The 15,579-nt window shown below is 33.1% G+C and overlaps 1 protein-coding gene across 1 annotated transcript; it reads right to left on the reverse strand.

Annotated features, from left to right (window-relative positions):
* Positions 1 to 787: 787 nt before the first annotated feature.
* On the reverse strand, positions 788 to 9,261 carry LOC133316634 (uncharacterized). Its single transcript, XM_061518418.1, has 14 exons — positions 9,022 to 9,261; positions 8,660 to 8,733; positions 7,496 to 7,573; positions 6,392 to 6,467; positions 6,114 to 6,178; positions 5,238 to 5,339; positions 4,224 to 4,313; positions 4,079 to 4,153; positions 3,966 to 3,998; positions 3,781 to 3,861; positions 3,622 to 3,684; positions 3,294 to 3,356; positions 1,681 to 1,749; positions 788 to 1,301 (listed from the first exon to the last, which is right to left on the reverse strand). The coding sequence occupies exons 1-14, from the start codon at positions 9,062 to 9,064 to the stop codon at positions 1,101 to 1,103; spliced, it is 1,113 nt and encodes a 370-aa protein (XP_061374402.1). The 5' UTR covers positions 9,065 to 9,261; the 3' UTR covers positions 788 to 1,100.
* Between the last annotated feature and the right edge of the window lie 6,318 nt (positions 9,262 to 15,579).

The raw sequence follows: 15,579 nt of genomic DNA on the forward strand, positions 1-15,579 counted from the left end.
TATCCGAAAATTATTATTTTTAAAAATATACTGACAGAATAAATTTCTTCAAAATATTATTAAAAAATTATTTGATAAAATAAATTTCTGTCGGAGATTTTGTCGCGGGAGTCGCGGACGGAGACGCTGATAGAAAGCGTGAGAACAGTGGCCAGGTGCGGCAATTGGGTGCCTTCGGTGGCCAATACTGACCAGTGGAGTGTCTCCGGTGGAAAGGGTCTTATGACTGAGAATCTGGGTTTAAATAGTTAAATTAATTTTCTCTTTTATTCTTTAATTAATAACGCAGATTTGTGCATCGAGGTGTTGATTTTTTTATTATGTTTTTGTCCACATTATGTTTCCTTTTAATCATATCGTACACACAAAGATACGACTCCAGCCTAGAATCGTTTTTGTTAGGATAGAACTGAATTGATCCAAATACACAACAATGCACAGAGGTTCAAACAAGAATCCCAACGAAGAGAAGAGATAAAGTTAATTATATCCCAAAAAATTGTCAAATATTCAATACCACCCATTTGGTATGGGTGGTATTTCAAGATGACATTTTCTGAGAATCCGACTTTCCCAGAAAAAATTTTAAAATCCTTATACCAAATATACAAATCAAATTCCCAATCTCAGATTCCCAGGAATTCTAAAATTCTTCCTTCTATCAAACATCATCTAAAGTCTTTTACAACAAAGTATCTGAATCTTTATTATATTGAATTAAAAACTTCGAACAAGATGTAATATTCTTAATAAGATTTTCTATTTCATTCTCAAAATAATACGGAGAACAAATGAGTTCAAGACAATTCAATAGCCACTCTTTCCATTTTCAGCTTTCCCAAATCAAGTTGAATATTGGAGAAACTCTTATTTTAGTTTAATACTAATGGAACTGAGAGAAACAGCATCTACGCAAAAATTCACAGACCAGTCGTTTCTAATCAGACTGGATTGAGCATACTTGTAATTGACGGTGGGCACAACTTCTGAAAAGCCACACCAACTGGTGAAGACTCTCTCCCCACAATAGGTTCAATCATCTATACTTCACTGGGTATCAACATAAAAAATAAAATAAAATAAAGTCAGTTCTATTATTGTTAACTGGTAGAACGAGTTTGTTGTACTACTGCATCTGTTGCACTGCGTGTTCTAGAAAGAATTGGAGCATAGACGCTTGAAAACTTCAGCCCAAGCAAGCCAGAACTAGATCCATTCGTTTTGTCTTCTTTAGGAGGAATCTTTTTTGAATCCACATGACTGCTAGAGAAACTTCTCTCCTCTGAAATTCGACGACTATCCTGAAAGGGCAGATGACCAAATAGTCAACGAAATGAAGATTGAAATTACAACTAGAAAGACAATTCAGACCAAATGAAAAAGAGAATTTTTTTTTTCTTGCAAAAAGCACATCAATAAAAATATAAATGGGTTTCGAAGTTTGTAAGTACAATAAACTTAATAATGCACATAAACAACCTTGTCAGCTATGTAAGCCACAAACGTATAAACTACCGAACATTATATTAAAATGCACAAATGTATGGAATTGATCATTTCTTGGCAGTCAAACATAGCCAAGCATCTCTCAAGTAGACATGTCATGTAAAAACTAATTATTTTCTCTTCACTCCTCTTCAGTATATTATCTGAATCCAGTAAATCATAAATATAGCAAACCTGGTCAGATCCAGTAGAATTCCATGGAGATGGTGGATCAGTTGACATAGTTAGAGGTAAGGATACAGTCTGTCATGAAAACAAATTGTGGGAAGTAAGAACTAGCAATCAACACACAATAACAAGGCTGCAGTTAAAGGTTTTAAATAAAAGTTAAGCACAATTACAATGGCTGCATATTAGTAAATAGCATAGCTCTTAGCTTCTGCTCAGCGTTGTATTTTAGCATGTTTACACCTGCTTGTATCTGATAGCTTCTCAGCTATTCAGTTAGTAGTTAGATAGTATTGTTAATCTACTGACTCAGCTTTGAGTCATTGCCTAGCTCTATAAATAGGAGCTTCCTCTTTGTATTAGAACAGATTTCAGATTATTCAATATTACACAATGACTTTCTCTCTATTTTCTCTCGTTCTCTCTCTCACTTTCTGATATGGTATCAGAGCTCTCCTTCTGATGGCCTGTTCCATTTTGAGCTTCTCTCATGGCTTCTGCAACCTCAACCTCTCAACAAGATCAAGAAAATCGAAACAGCAACAACAATTCAAACCAGAGCTCACAGATCTCGTCAATGGAGAAAGTTCCAAACTCAACTATCAGATCTCTGTCAAGCTCACAGATCTTCATTACTTAAAGGGTACAATCTCCTTCGGTTTGCACCTCCAGGCAACTTGTCCCACTGGTGCCTTAACTCTCACAGATTACTGTGATGCTGACTGGGCAGCAGATCCAGATGACAAACGTTCTACATCTGGTTCCTGCCTTTTTCTTGGTCCAAATCTCATCTCTTGGTGGTCCAAGAAGCAAACTTTGGTTGTTCGCTCAAGCACAGAGGCTGAGTGTCACAGTTTGGCTACAACGTGTACTGAAATTCTATGGATTCAGTCTTTTCTTAAGGAAGAGCATCTGCCTCTGTCCATTCCTCGTGTGTTCTGTGATAATATGAGCACAGTTGCTCTCACTCGCAACCCTGTTCTTCATGCCAAAACCAAGCATATGGAACTGGATATCTTCTTTGTTCGTGAACGGGTTCTTAACAAGGAATTGGTGGTTTCTCATATTCCTTCATCTGATCAAGTTGCTGACACGTTGACAAAGCCTCTGTCTTCTGCTTATTTTGCTGATTTAAGAACCAAATTCAAGGTCTTGGATAGCTCCTTACTTACATCCAAGCCTCCTTGAGTTTGCGGAAGGGTATTAGTAAATAGCATAGCTCTTAGCTTCTGATTAGCGTTGTATTTTAGCATGTTTACACCCACTTGTATCTGATAGCTTCTCAGCTATTCAATTAGTAATTTGTTAGTATTGTTAATCTGTTGACTCAGCTTTGAGTCATTGCCTTGCTCTATAAATAGAGCTTCCTCTTTGTATTAGAACAGATCTCAGATTATTCGATATTACACAATGACTTTCTCTCTATTTTCTCTCATTCTCTCTCACTTTCTGATACTGCATATTCTTTATGATATACAATCCCTACTCAACCATGCAGACCCTAAGACAGACCAGAGATGCCCAGGAAATATTAGCATCATAGACTAGCACTGGTATAAACTGTTATTTGTATATTTATATATGTTTCATATAATGTATTGTATTATTATATAAGTTACCCTTGATGATGGCGTAACAGATGGTGGCTCAAGAGATAGCCTAGAAGGAACTGTCAGTGTAGCCTGTAAAATTCAGATTTACAGAGTTAAAATAGGAATAAGTTTCAAATATAAAGCCAAACTTAATGACTGTATGTCCATTCTTTGACTTATAGTTAAATACAAGATATACTTGGACAATGAACAAATTATACAGATAAACTAACGGCAAGAAATCCTATTAATTTAAAATAAATTATCCTATCCTATCATGTCTAATTATGATTATAGTTTCCCAAATAGGACATAATTGCATTGATAAATAAGCCTGGAAAAAAAAAACACTTACCCTGGAAGAGGGTGACACTGGTGGTAGCTCAAGGGCTGGCTTGGAAGAACTGGATGAAGATGCCTATATCATTAAAAATATGTTATTAATATCGCAAATAAATGGAAAGAAGATAATAAAAAGCGCACAAGCCTGAATTGTATCGAAAGTTGTTCATGCCTGAATATACTCTGTTGTTCTACTATTCTTCAAACTCAAGGCATATTGACCCAACTCGTGTACTCCTTCAATTGTGGTAGCCTAAGCAGAGTAGAAACAGTAAATCATGGGAATAACACCCCCCTTAAATGAAAATAAGAAATCTTTGTAATTAAATACTGCATAGTGACTTAAATCGATTATACCTGTTTCCCTTCTACTTCTTTGATTCTAGATTCCTGAGAATCAAGTAATCAGACTTAGATAAACATCCAGCAAAAAACTTAAATAAATAACAGAATTCTTGCAATGAAGTTACCAGAACATGGACCGCAGCACGACAAGAATTGAAATCTCCCGTCATTGTATCTGCATCCCGTTGTATTGCAGATACCTATAACAGAAGATATTCTATGTTAAACAATCGAGAAGGCAAAATTATACAACCTAAATTCTTTACTCACATCCTTCCTGGTATGTTCAGTTAGGGTAGCACATTCATCTAAACTTTTATCCACACGGTTCATTCTTGCAGATAACTTCTTCTTGGAATCCTGAAACCATTTCAAATAAGTAAATATTTATCCTCAAGTATTCCATGGTTAAACAACCATCTATGTTATCCTCAATGTCTAAAGAAAGTCAGAAAAATAAATTGAGCAAAATGCAAGCTTTAAAAGATCATTATTATTGAACAAAGAAAGTTCTTTTCAAAATTGAATTTATTTGAAATACAGGCCAGATGAACTTGTTTGATAATGGAACTATAACCAATTATCATAATGAAAACGATAAATGCAAGTTATGCACTTAACACTATAACAGAAAACATTTATATGAATAAGATAATACACAGAGGCTTGACAGAAAACTCAAGATGGAAGATCATTAGAAAAGAGGATCAATTAAATTAACTGGCTTTTCTCCTTTTTGTATGTCAAACTAGAGTTCAATAGATTACCACCAACCTTGCTCACAAAACAATTTATATTGTCATTGAAAAAAGTACCACAATGATACATGAATAAGAACAAACTAAGATCTTCACTAGGTTCAAATGTTATGTGTATCTTCTAATTCAAAAGAACAACATAAATAAAATATAATTGTATTAAAGGGAAAATCCTGATGCACAAGGCTTTCCGACTTGCGAGTGTAAGGGTGAGGGTCGATAGTACACAGTTTTACCCTTACATTTTCGTAACCCTTACACTTTTGTAATAAGACTGTTTCCTAGACTGGAACCCATGACATTCTGGTCACAAGTAGCAACTTTTCCGCTACTCTAAGGTTCACCCTCAAATAAAACATAATTGTATTATTAAAAAAAAATTACTGATTTGGCTCCATGACATTTTGTAATATAGCTATACTCTAGTGAACACAAAGTTATCATTTAATGTCATCATTAATAGAAAATGCCTGGGTTTTGACACAATCTAAGAAGGAAAAATTGTACAGTAAAAAAGAAAAATTACCTCCATTGATTCATAAATCTTCCCCATCTGATTACCTATAGATGTGGTAGCATCAGATAAACCACGCCTTGTTGCAAACATCATATCAGGAAGCTTCCATCCCTACAAACAAATAAAGGCCATAAAAGTAAAGATTAAGTCAATTACTAGAGATTGAGTCAATGATCATCCAGCTGTTCTGGCATAAAAATTCAGTACAACTAAATCCATGCTCAGTGACAGAACTATGTATATAAGAGAGAGAGGACAAGCCTGCAACAATTTAGGGTAATAATACATGTAGTTTGTACTAGCAAACCAATAATTTTGTCGATTTGCTCCCATAGTTTTAGGAGTTCTTTTGGTATATATAGTTTGTCCCCATAGACTAAAATACTTGGATTTGTCACTATCCATGCACACCCACCAACTAAATATGATCAATTGCAACTTGCAAGTAACATATAATTGATTCTGCTGCAAATTACGTGGAAAATATTGGTAGCAAGTAGCAACATGAATTAGGCTCAAAATGAAATAGTAAAACCAACTCTCAGGGAAGAATTATAAACACAGTTTGGCTAAGTTAAACCAAATATTAGACCAATTTATCCATACAGAAAGCAACTGCAACAACCCAAACATGGATGCCATTTGAGCAAATCCGAATAAAACTGAAAGAGAAAGCCATACCCAAAAAAAGTTTACATATCTTTGCAAGGTTGATAAACTTCCAATCATATGCTTGACACTTATCATGTGGATATATAGCACAAAGAAGTTATTAAAAGCACTAACATTTGAATTCAAATTTCCACCACACAAACTCCCAACAAGAATGTAACAGTACAGCATCCTGTTACTTAAATCAACAGTTCAGAGAAGAAAAGACATTACCTTCCACCAAATGTATCCATATCCTAACACAACAATAACAATGACTGTTACATATTTTCTTGCACCTGTGCATTGCGAAGGCAAGTCAGAAAATAACAAAAATATAAGAAATAAGGAAACTTTGGTTAGCTAATACAAAGTATGGACACACCCTATAATTAAAACCAGAGATTGCAGAGTTTGCAAATTATCATTTCACCATTTATTAAATTCCTGAAAAAAATTAAAAAATAACAAAAGGCTCCTAAAGTTTGTAAAAGAAAGTAGCTAACTAGAACCTGTTCCACTTGCATTTACAATAGTGATCGATCTGTCTCTAGCAAGAAGCTGTAGTTCCTGTTGAAGAATGTTAACCTGTAGATCAAAGGTTTAATCAGCATTTTCAATTACCCTCATATTGCTATATATTTACAAAAATAACGGGGGAATAGCAATCCTATTTTAACTACCAATACTTTTAACTCTTTCTATATGGACTGTGAAACATGGTCAGGCTTTTATTCAATTCATTGAGTGTGAGAAAATATATACAGCTAAATAGCTAGAGAATTATGTACAGCTTAGTCTTGCACACCCATCCACCCCTTTTCCAGATTGTACATATCGAGTATAAAAACAATTATATATGTTTAAATATAAATGCAAGAAGTGTAAGGTTCACAAGTGTATATATATCTACATGGAAATTTACAATACCTAACCTCTTAAGCTATGATCACTACTTTTTCATATCATGCAACATTAGCACTGTATATTACGAGTTACAAATAACAATGGAAACACTAGTTAGTGTAACACATTCACAACATGTTTCTTTCACAGTGATGACTATGTATGATACTACTACTATATGTTTCCACATAGCGTTAAGTTTTGCTAAATCATAGATGACTGCCTACTTTAGAATGGTGCAACATAAGTAATTGTATAGATGCTATTTACCATAGTACTTTTGACCTGTTTCAGTTTCAAAACACGTAAATGAAGTTACTCTCAACCATGTACTGAGCCACAGGTTAGCATATACGCTATGTACATTAGCATATATAGAACATGATGTTCAAAATTCAATTTTAATTGTTATGAATAAGACATATATACAAGTATACAACAAAATGCAAATGCTCTGAACTCGGGTCATAAATAAGATTCACTAAATGATGTACGGCATGATGCATGAGACTAGACTTAACCATACTAAGTATTATTCATAGACAAACCACAGTGCACAAAGGCTCCTCGACTTTGCAAGGGTAAGAGCGAGGGTTGATTACACACCGCCTTACTTCTGCTCCAAGGCCTGCCCTCAGCCCACCCTCACAAAGAATTATTCATAATTAAAATTAAATCAAACAATAATGAAAAGGCAACAACATGCGGACCTGTGCCATCAAAGCATCATTATGTGGCTTTTTAACAGGTGGAGCAGAATCATTGCTTTTAAGTTGCTTCAAAACCATCTGGCCAAAAAAAAAAAAAAAGAAATCAGTCCAGAATCAGCATAGATCCTGCATCATTAGTTACCAAGAATAAATAACAGCTGCAATTTACTCACTATATTTGTTGAGTGTGTTGTAAATAGAATAGTTTAGTGTAAGGGACAAAGTCCCATATCATGTATTATTCCCTATGAAGCACCGATACTCCTTACATTTTTTTTCAACGTATCGGATACGCGTATTGAAAACGTATCGGACACGTATTGTTTGGTAATCGACATCCTTTCAACATCCTGTATCATCAAGAACGTATCGAAAACGCCGTATCGGTGCTTCATAGATTATTCCTATGTAATCCCTTTTATTTAGTTATATATTAGTGCCTCGGCTGTATATCTTAATCGCGCGGACTAGATATCCTTGAACATATCTTCTCTTATTTTAATCAGCATCTCAATCATTCTGCTTTGAACACATAAAAGATGAAAACTGCATAGTAGTTAATTGCGCCACGACCCGCCCCGTACGGGCGTTGCGGTGCCGCGCCGCACCGAAACGCAATAACGGCTATTGCGATCGCATTTGAGGCTAAATCACAACCTATTGCTGTCGTAAGACAAAATGTCAATTTTGTCCTAAATTTAAATGTGTACTAGAAAAAAATTTAAGGGTTTTTTAGTCTATTTGCGTCTCTCTCTGTCACTTCTGCTATCTCTGTCTTTTCTTTTTCTTTTTGTCATTATTTCTGTCATATATCTATTCCGCCATTTCCGCAACCCCGACCTGCTATAGCACAATAGCGTTTTTTGGGGTTGGCCGCGACATGCCGCAATCCGCATTTGATAACTTTGGAAAACTGCATTTATATATGAAACAGGACCTATTCCTAGATCACATTGCTGGACAGAAGGGGAAATTTTTTGAGAAAAACACAAGCAATATTCCTCCAGAGTAAAAAAGTAAAAAAATAAAAATTAAATGCATATACTAATCTGTAGTATCACCATATTACGTGCATACACCCTTCACCAGAAGCTGCTTAAATGCATGCAACGAATAACGAAAAACGGCAGCACCCAGAGATAAGTTGAGCTTTCAAAAACTAACCTTGAACGCACCAGATACAAGACCAGAGACATCTGGCATGCGCCCTTCTTTTGCAATTACAGAACCAACAATACCTAAAAAAACAAACGGTTTTCAGTGAGGATCACCATTCACAAGTCTCCAATATGCTAATGTGTGTGTGTCTATATATATAGGGTTTAGGGAACGATAACCCTAACAATGCAAAATTCTGGTTTCATCAAAAACCTAGATTTATTTTTCTAATTCATGCGCCGTGAGGAAACGATGTTAAATTATGATTACATCAGTTTAGGGAAACAAAGGGTAAAAAAAACGAAGTTAAATAAAAAAAAATAAAATAAAGGAAACAGAAGAAACACGAAGTGGATAACAGTGTAAACCTGCACCGACGAGAATGGTGAGTTTCCCGAGTGGAAGAGCCATGGGTGACCTCAGCAACTAGTTCACTCCGTTGCGAAACGCAAGCGTTTCAGCTTCAGCGATGCGTTCGCTCCTGTGGCAGAACAAAAACGTCTCCTTCTTCTATTGCTCTCTCTATCTTTCGCCCGTAGTGAGAATCGATCACGAAGCTAACAAAACAAACCCTTGTTTGGGTTGCTACTGCGTTTCTCCTCAATTGACCAGACCCTAGTTTTCAAGTTGTACAAAATTACCGGTATATTCCCTTTCAACTTGGACCTTTTTTTCTTTATATAACGGGATGGATATTGTGACAACCAAATAATGTTACTACTAATGTTACTACCACATCTTAACCGTTGATTTCCGCCAATCAAAGGTTATCATTTATTGCGAATTAATAATTAATTAATGAGTTTGATTTGAAAAATAATAACCGTTGATTGACGGAAATCAACGGTTAAGATGTGGTAGTAACATTATTTGGTTGTCACACTATACTCTGTTCCAAATTATAAGGGATAGGATATTGTGACAACCAAATAATGTTACTACCACATCTTAATTGTTGATTTTCGCCAATCAACGATTATTATTTTTCAAATTAAACCCATTAATTAATTATTAATTCGCAATAAATGATAACCGTTGATTGGCGGAAATTAACGGTTAAGATGTTGTAGTAACATTGGTAGTAATATTGTTTGGTTGTCACAATATCCTATCCCTAATTGGGATAATTAATTATTAATTCGCAATAAATGATAACCGTTGATTGGCGAAAATCAACGGTTAAGATGTGGTAGTAACATTGGTAGTAACATTATTTGGTTGTCACAATATCATATCCCTAATTTATAATTATAATTTAGAATAGGATATTGTGACAACCAAATAATGTTACTATCAATATTACTACCATATCTTAACCGTTGATTTCCGCCAATCAACGGTTATCATTTTTCAAATCAAACTCATTAATTATTGAATCAAAATCATTAATCAATTAATAATAAATTTGATCCATTAAATTTAATTCAATAAATTATAATTATTGATTGACGAAAATTAATGATTATGATCTAAAATGACATAAGGTTATAAGGCTAAATATTTTTTCAATATTATTTCGACCCTGAATATTTTTTTAAATTTTTGATAAATTATATTTTAAAATATAAAATTGACAGAACTAACCCACTCAATGCATTGGACTGCTTGGCCCATTAAAAATGCACTGGGCAATCCCATGTGGAAAGTTTCTTGGTGCCCAATACATTTTTGTTCACATAAAGAGGAAGCAAGACAGTACACGAGTCATGGCATATATGTACACTTTCTTCTTCAAGATTTTTATTATGTATTTTTTTCATGTATTTAAAATAATATAATTCTATATCTTTCAAAAAGATAAATATTATTTCCTTAATTTTGAATATAAATAAATATTGTTTTTTTAATCAGTTCATCGTTTCACGACTAATTCGATTTGAGACGAGTCTCAAAATTAAGATTTTAATTCAATATTATAAAAACTGGATCGTCCCAAAAATCGATGACCGGTCATATAACTAGTCTGATTTTTATATTGGATCGGTTATGTAATAGAACCGGTGCAACCCTACTAGTTCAACCGGTGACTCGACCCGGTTCATAAAAAAAATCCAAAAAAAAATCATAAGGGATATCATATTTTTAAAATTCACAAATGGTTTGTTTTCTTTTGAAATATTTGTGTAATTTGTTACTTATTGACTTACATAGGTCATGTACATACAATACTAATATTACATTTGTTATTCGCTATGCAAGGGATTTTGATTTAATTGATAGCTAGAGATGTCCACTACTTAACATGAATCACCAGTATCAGAAGCATTATATGTTTGTTTGATTTTTCGTTGGATAATAATGTGTGATTTATTATTTTTATAGTAAAAAATTTGAAATTGGTATTATTATTTTACCAGCATTTAGTATGTTTATAATTTTTTAATAAAAATCAAATATTTGCATATACTCACAGGGTTATGCGGTTGAATCAGGGACCCACTGGTTCTGGTGACCCGGTACCTCAGCCGGATCAATGACCGGGTTGGATTTAATAATATTGCTTTAAACCCCTACCAAATATGGTACTACGGAGGATCAACCACATGCTCTAACGAGTCTAACCTCCACCTAAATAAATATTGTATTGACCCTGAATGTAACATCCTCTATAATTGGCTAACATAGAGAATATCACATAAATTTTTAAATCTTATTTTAAATCAAAGAGTATATGATTCTCATGCAGCGGATATAAAATAAAGCATATAATAAAAACACTTAAATTTAATTATACATATGACTGAGTCAAATTTATTGATTTAATGTCTCTAAGCTATTTTACATTAAGTAGTAACTTTAACTAAGCTTGTATACATGATATTCATGAACTCTGCACGGTCATCATCATCTTAATCACGATACTTCATCCTACTCTGATGATACACATACTCACATGTTTACTCTATGGAAAGGTCAGCATAAAAATAAACACACGTGAGATAAATCTCAGTAATATTGACATGTTTACTCTCATTTCTTTTATTTTTTTGTTTTTTTCTCTCTCTCTATTTCTTTCTTTATTTTCTTCTCTCTATTATTAATTTCCTTTATTTCTTCTTTGCTTTCTTCCTTTCTTTTATTTCCTATGTTTACACTCTTTCTCTCTCTCTCTTTTTCTCGCCAGGTATATATATTATGTATGTATAAGTCACATACTAATCTCTTTTAAAATATCCAACTCATTCTTTTTGAATCTTAAAAATCAAAGACTTTTGCTCAATTACTTCCGCATTACACTCCTAATTTATTTCTTATATGTGGCACTAGTAACGTCATTTTTCTTCTCACACCATGGTGCTTTGCCAATTAATTACACAACTTTTTGTGCCAAACTTTCATGGCATATTTTGCGCCAACCGTAGACACATGATGGCGTTTTAGGTGCCACCTTATTTATTTTTTTATTTTTTTCCTTTCTTTCTTGACTCTACAAGTGCCTATCTTCTTTAATATTGTGGTGTTGTCAACGCCAATTTCACATATAGATGGCGTCTTAGGCACCAAGCTTAGGCATATGTATTTGTTTTTTTAATTGACTATTATATTTCTTATCTTCTAAATCAAATTTTGTCTCCGAAATTTCGATATACCTTATAAAAAGATAATTATAAATAACTTAGTTCAATTATCTATGATCCACACAGTGATAATTAATTTATGCTAAAAAACCACATTCATGTAGATCATAGGAAGATAAACTAAATCTATGTCAATAACTTCTCTTCGATTTGAAGAGAATAATTCATACAAACTTGAAATATGATTTTATTTTCTCTAACAGAAATTGAGACTTTAAGATAAGAATGTAGAATGGAAATTGGTAACTTACACCAAGTTTGAAGCTTAAACCGCCTCCTAACCACTGATAGTAAATTTTTTTCCTTTTGCTACAGATTGGTTGAATGATTTCTGACCTTGATTTTGAGGACGATGCTTCATCAGGTGTCTTGACTTCCCACACTTAAAACACATGCCTTTTCCTACTAGCCATTCTCCAATATGATTTTTCATACTCTTAGGACATACCTAAATCTGATAAGTTATCTGTTTCTGATTTTCTCTTTCTTTATTGTTAGCAAAGTTGTTTCTGAGTCTTGTGCTTGTGGAAATCTCTCTTTGTCATTGTCATCATTCTTCCTTTTCTAATTTGCACCTCTGGCTTTCTCCCTTGCCTTTTCAGCTTCTATCATGCTTGTCTCAATGTCTCTGTACTATTTATTAGTGATAAAAATTTCTTATTTGATGTCATATTATCATACTTTTCATTTCATATTTTAATCCAGATTCAAACATATTTGTCAACCATTCTTCATTTGGTTGATTTTGTAAATAATTTGAATATATAGATAGTTACTTAAATTTTGCCACATATTCATGAACAATCATATTTCCTTGTTTTAAATCAAGGAATTCTATTTCTTTCCTACTTCTTATACTTTGAGGAAAATGTTTTTCTAAAAAGACATATTTAAATGATGTCCAAGTAATCTTTCTTCTTAGGCTTTGGAAATATCTTTTGGTATTTATCCACACCAATGGCCTATTTCTCCCATCAACATATATGTGGCAAAATTTATCCGATGAATAACAGGGCAGTCCATTATCAGGAATATTTTCTCAAGTTCCTTTACCCATTCCACAATTGTCTTAGGGTTATAATCTCTACGAAAAGTATAAGGTTTATGCTTGCCGAATTCAGTTAATCCTTTGTAATTAGGATTAGATCTTCCTTGAGCATTTGCAGTTTTAGATTCATTTTCATTTTCAGAGTTATAAGTGTGGTTTCTGGTTGCACTATTCTCCCTTAACTCCTGAATAATTTGCTGATTCGTTACCGTATGTTTTTTAAGAGCTTCTGCCATCCGGATAAATGCATCAGTTACTGGGTTAACTTTTGGTTCAGAAGTTGAAGATATTTGTCTTGTATCTGCCATAGATCTACATATATTGTTTCATTGCAGTAAGCTGATTAGGCTCATTACTAAATATTTTAAAATATGCATGATCTATGACAAAATACTAAGTAATATATAGTTTAAATCTTTTATTTACTTGAGCCATTATGTTCCAATACCATAAAATGTAGCATCCTTTATAATTGGCTAGCATAGAAGATATCATATAAATTCTTAAATATTATTTTAAATTAAAGAGTATAAGATTCTCACACAGCGGATATAAAATATAGCATATGATAAAATACACTTATAATTTAATTATACTTATAACTGAGTCAAATATATTGAATTCTTGTCTATAAATTATTTTACATCAAGTAGGAACTTTAACTAAGCTTGTATACACGATCTTCATGAACTCCACACGGTCCTCATAATTTTCAATCATGATACTTCATCTTACTCCAATGATACACATTTTGACATGTTTAGTTGTTTACTCTCCAAAAATGTTAGCATAAAAATAAACACGTGAAATAAATCTCAGTCATTTTGGGATTTTCAAATTATAACCAATTCAACCACTTTAGCTTATAACTAATTTGAATAAATTCATCAATTTCGCACATTTAAAGATAACAAATAAATCAAAAGAATAGTAAAGATTCATAAGAAAATATTTGGATAGAATAACTAAGGTTGCAAAACGGGCCAACCCGTATGTAATGAGAAAAAAATGAGCTGGATTAGAGTTGACTCGAAAAAATGGCTCATGGGTTGGTTTGAAAAAATGGCTCCTGAGTTGGCTCAAAAATTGACTCGCGGGTTGGCTCGTTTTCAACCTATTTAAATGAACCTGTAGTATTAATGCACCAGCTATGCGACTTTCATCAGCTTAAACAATACAATTATCTTACCGAATAGTTTATAAAAAAAGCAAAATAGAAAGTTACAAAATAAAAAGTAAAAGCAAAATGTTATAGTTTCGAATTTTCTTCGCAACAAATTTGCACCAACATCGAAAAATAATCAGAACCACTTGTTATCAAGTGAGTAAGATATTTGAACCAAACAGAGCCAGTGTTTAACAATATAAAAATGGCAGCAATGTGAGAAGATTAGGGACTTAGGTTTAGAGAAGGAAGAAAAAACGATGATAGCGTTTGTGGATTTTGTTCATTTTTGTATATTATATTTTGAATTTTTTTATATATAAAAAAACAACTCAATCCGCGAGCTAGCCCGTTTGAACCGCGAGTTGGCTCATTTTTTTCTTGAGCTGGCTCTGATTGACAACTCATTTTTGACGGGTTACGAGCCAACCCGACATATTAGCTCATTTTTGCTAACCCTAAATATAACGGTACTTTAACAGCTTTTAAAGAAATAATTTCAAAATAACAATTTTACATATAAAATAAATAAAAAAATAAAATTAGGAGAATAATGTTATTATTCCCAATATTACCTTTATATTTTATTTGTCCCATTTTTTTTTTCTCTTTCTCCTTTTCATTTATTTTCTTTTTTGTTTTCTCTCTATTTCTTTCTTTCTTTTATTCTCTATCTTTCCGCTTTCCTTTCTTTTATCTTTCACATTTCTTTATTGGCGCTACATGCGCTTATCTTTCTTTAATACTGTGGTGCTGTCAGCGCCAATTTCATATACATATGGCGCCTTATCTGCCAAGTTTAGACACATGTATATATATTTTTTTAATTGAATATTACACTGAACATTTTTTTAAATTTCTGATAAATTATATTTAAAAAAATGGAATTGACAGAAATGCGCATTGGGCTGCTTGGCCTATTACGAAATGCAATGCGCCAGCCCATATGGAAATTTTCGAAACACAGACTAAAATATCACTATTCATCAACTTTTTTTACTTAAATTATTTTTCAATATGTCACAGGACAAGTTCGCTACCCTATGTAGCGAACTCGGTTTGCTGACGTGTCATATTTTTAATGGATAACAAATATCAAATTTAAAAAAAAAATAATAAAAAAAATGAAAGTCGC

The sequence above is a fragment of the Gastrolobium bilobum genome, unplaced genomic scaffold (genome assembly GCF_033153095.1).
Source record: "Gastrolobium bilobum isolate Gb01-03AN ecotype WA unplaced genomic scaffold, APGP_CSIRO_Gbil_v1 utg1827, whole genome shotgun sequence".
In the NCBI taxonomy this organism is placed as follows: Eukaryota; Viridiplantae; Streptophyta; class Magnoliopsida; order Fabales; family Fabaceae; genus Gastrolobium; species Gastrolobium bilobum.

Coding starts and splice junctions, on each gene's coding strand:
- LOC133316634 (XM_061518418.1), bottom strand. CDS start 9,064: ATGGCTCTTCCACTCGGGAAACTCACCATTCTCGTCGGTGCAG. Junction 6,179..6,391: donor TGTAAATGCAAGTGGAACAG/GTTCTAGTTAGC, acceptor CGCAATGCACAG/GTGCAAGAAAATATGTAACA. Junction 4,154..4,223: donor CTGAACATACCAGGAAGGAT/GTGAGTAAAGAA, acceptor CTTCTGTTATAG/GTATCTGCAATACAACGGGA.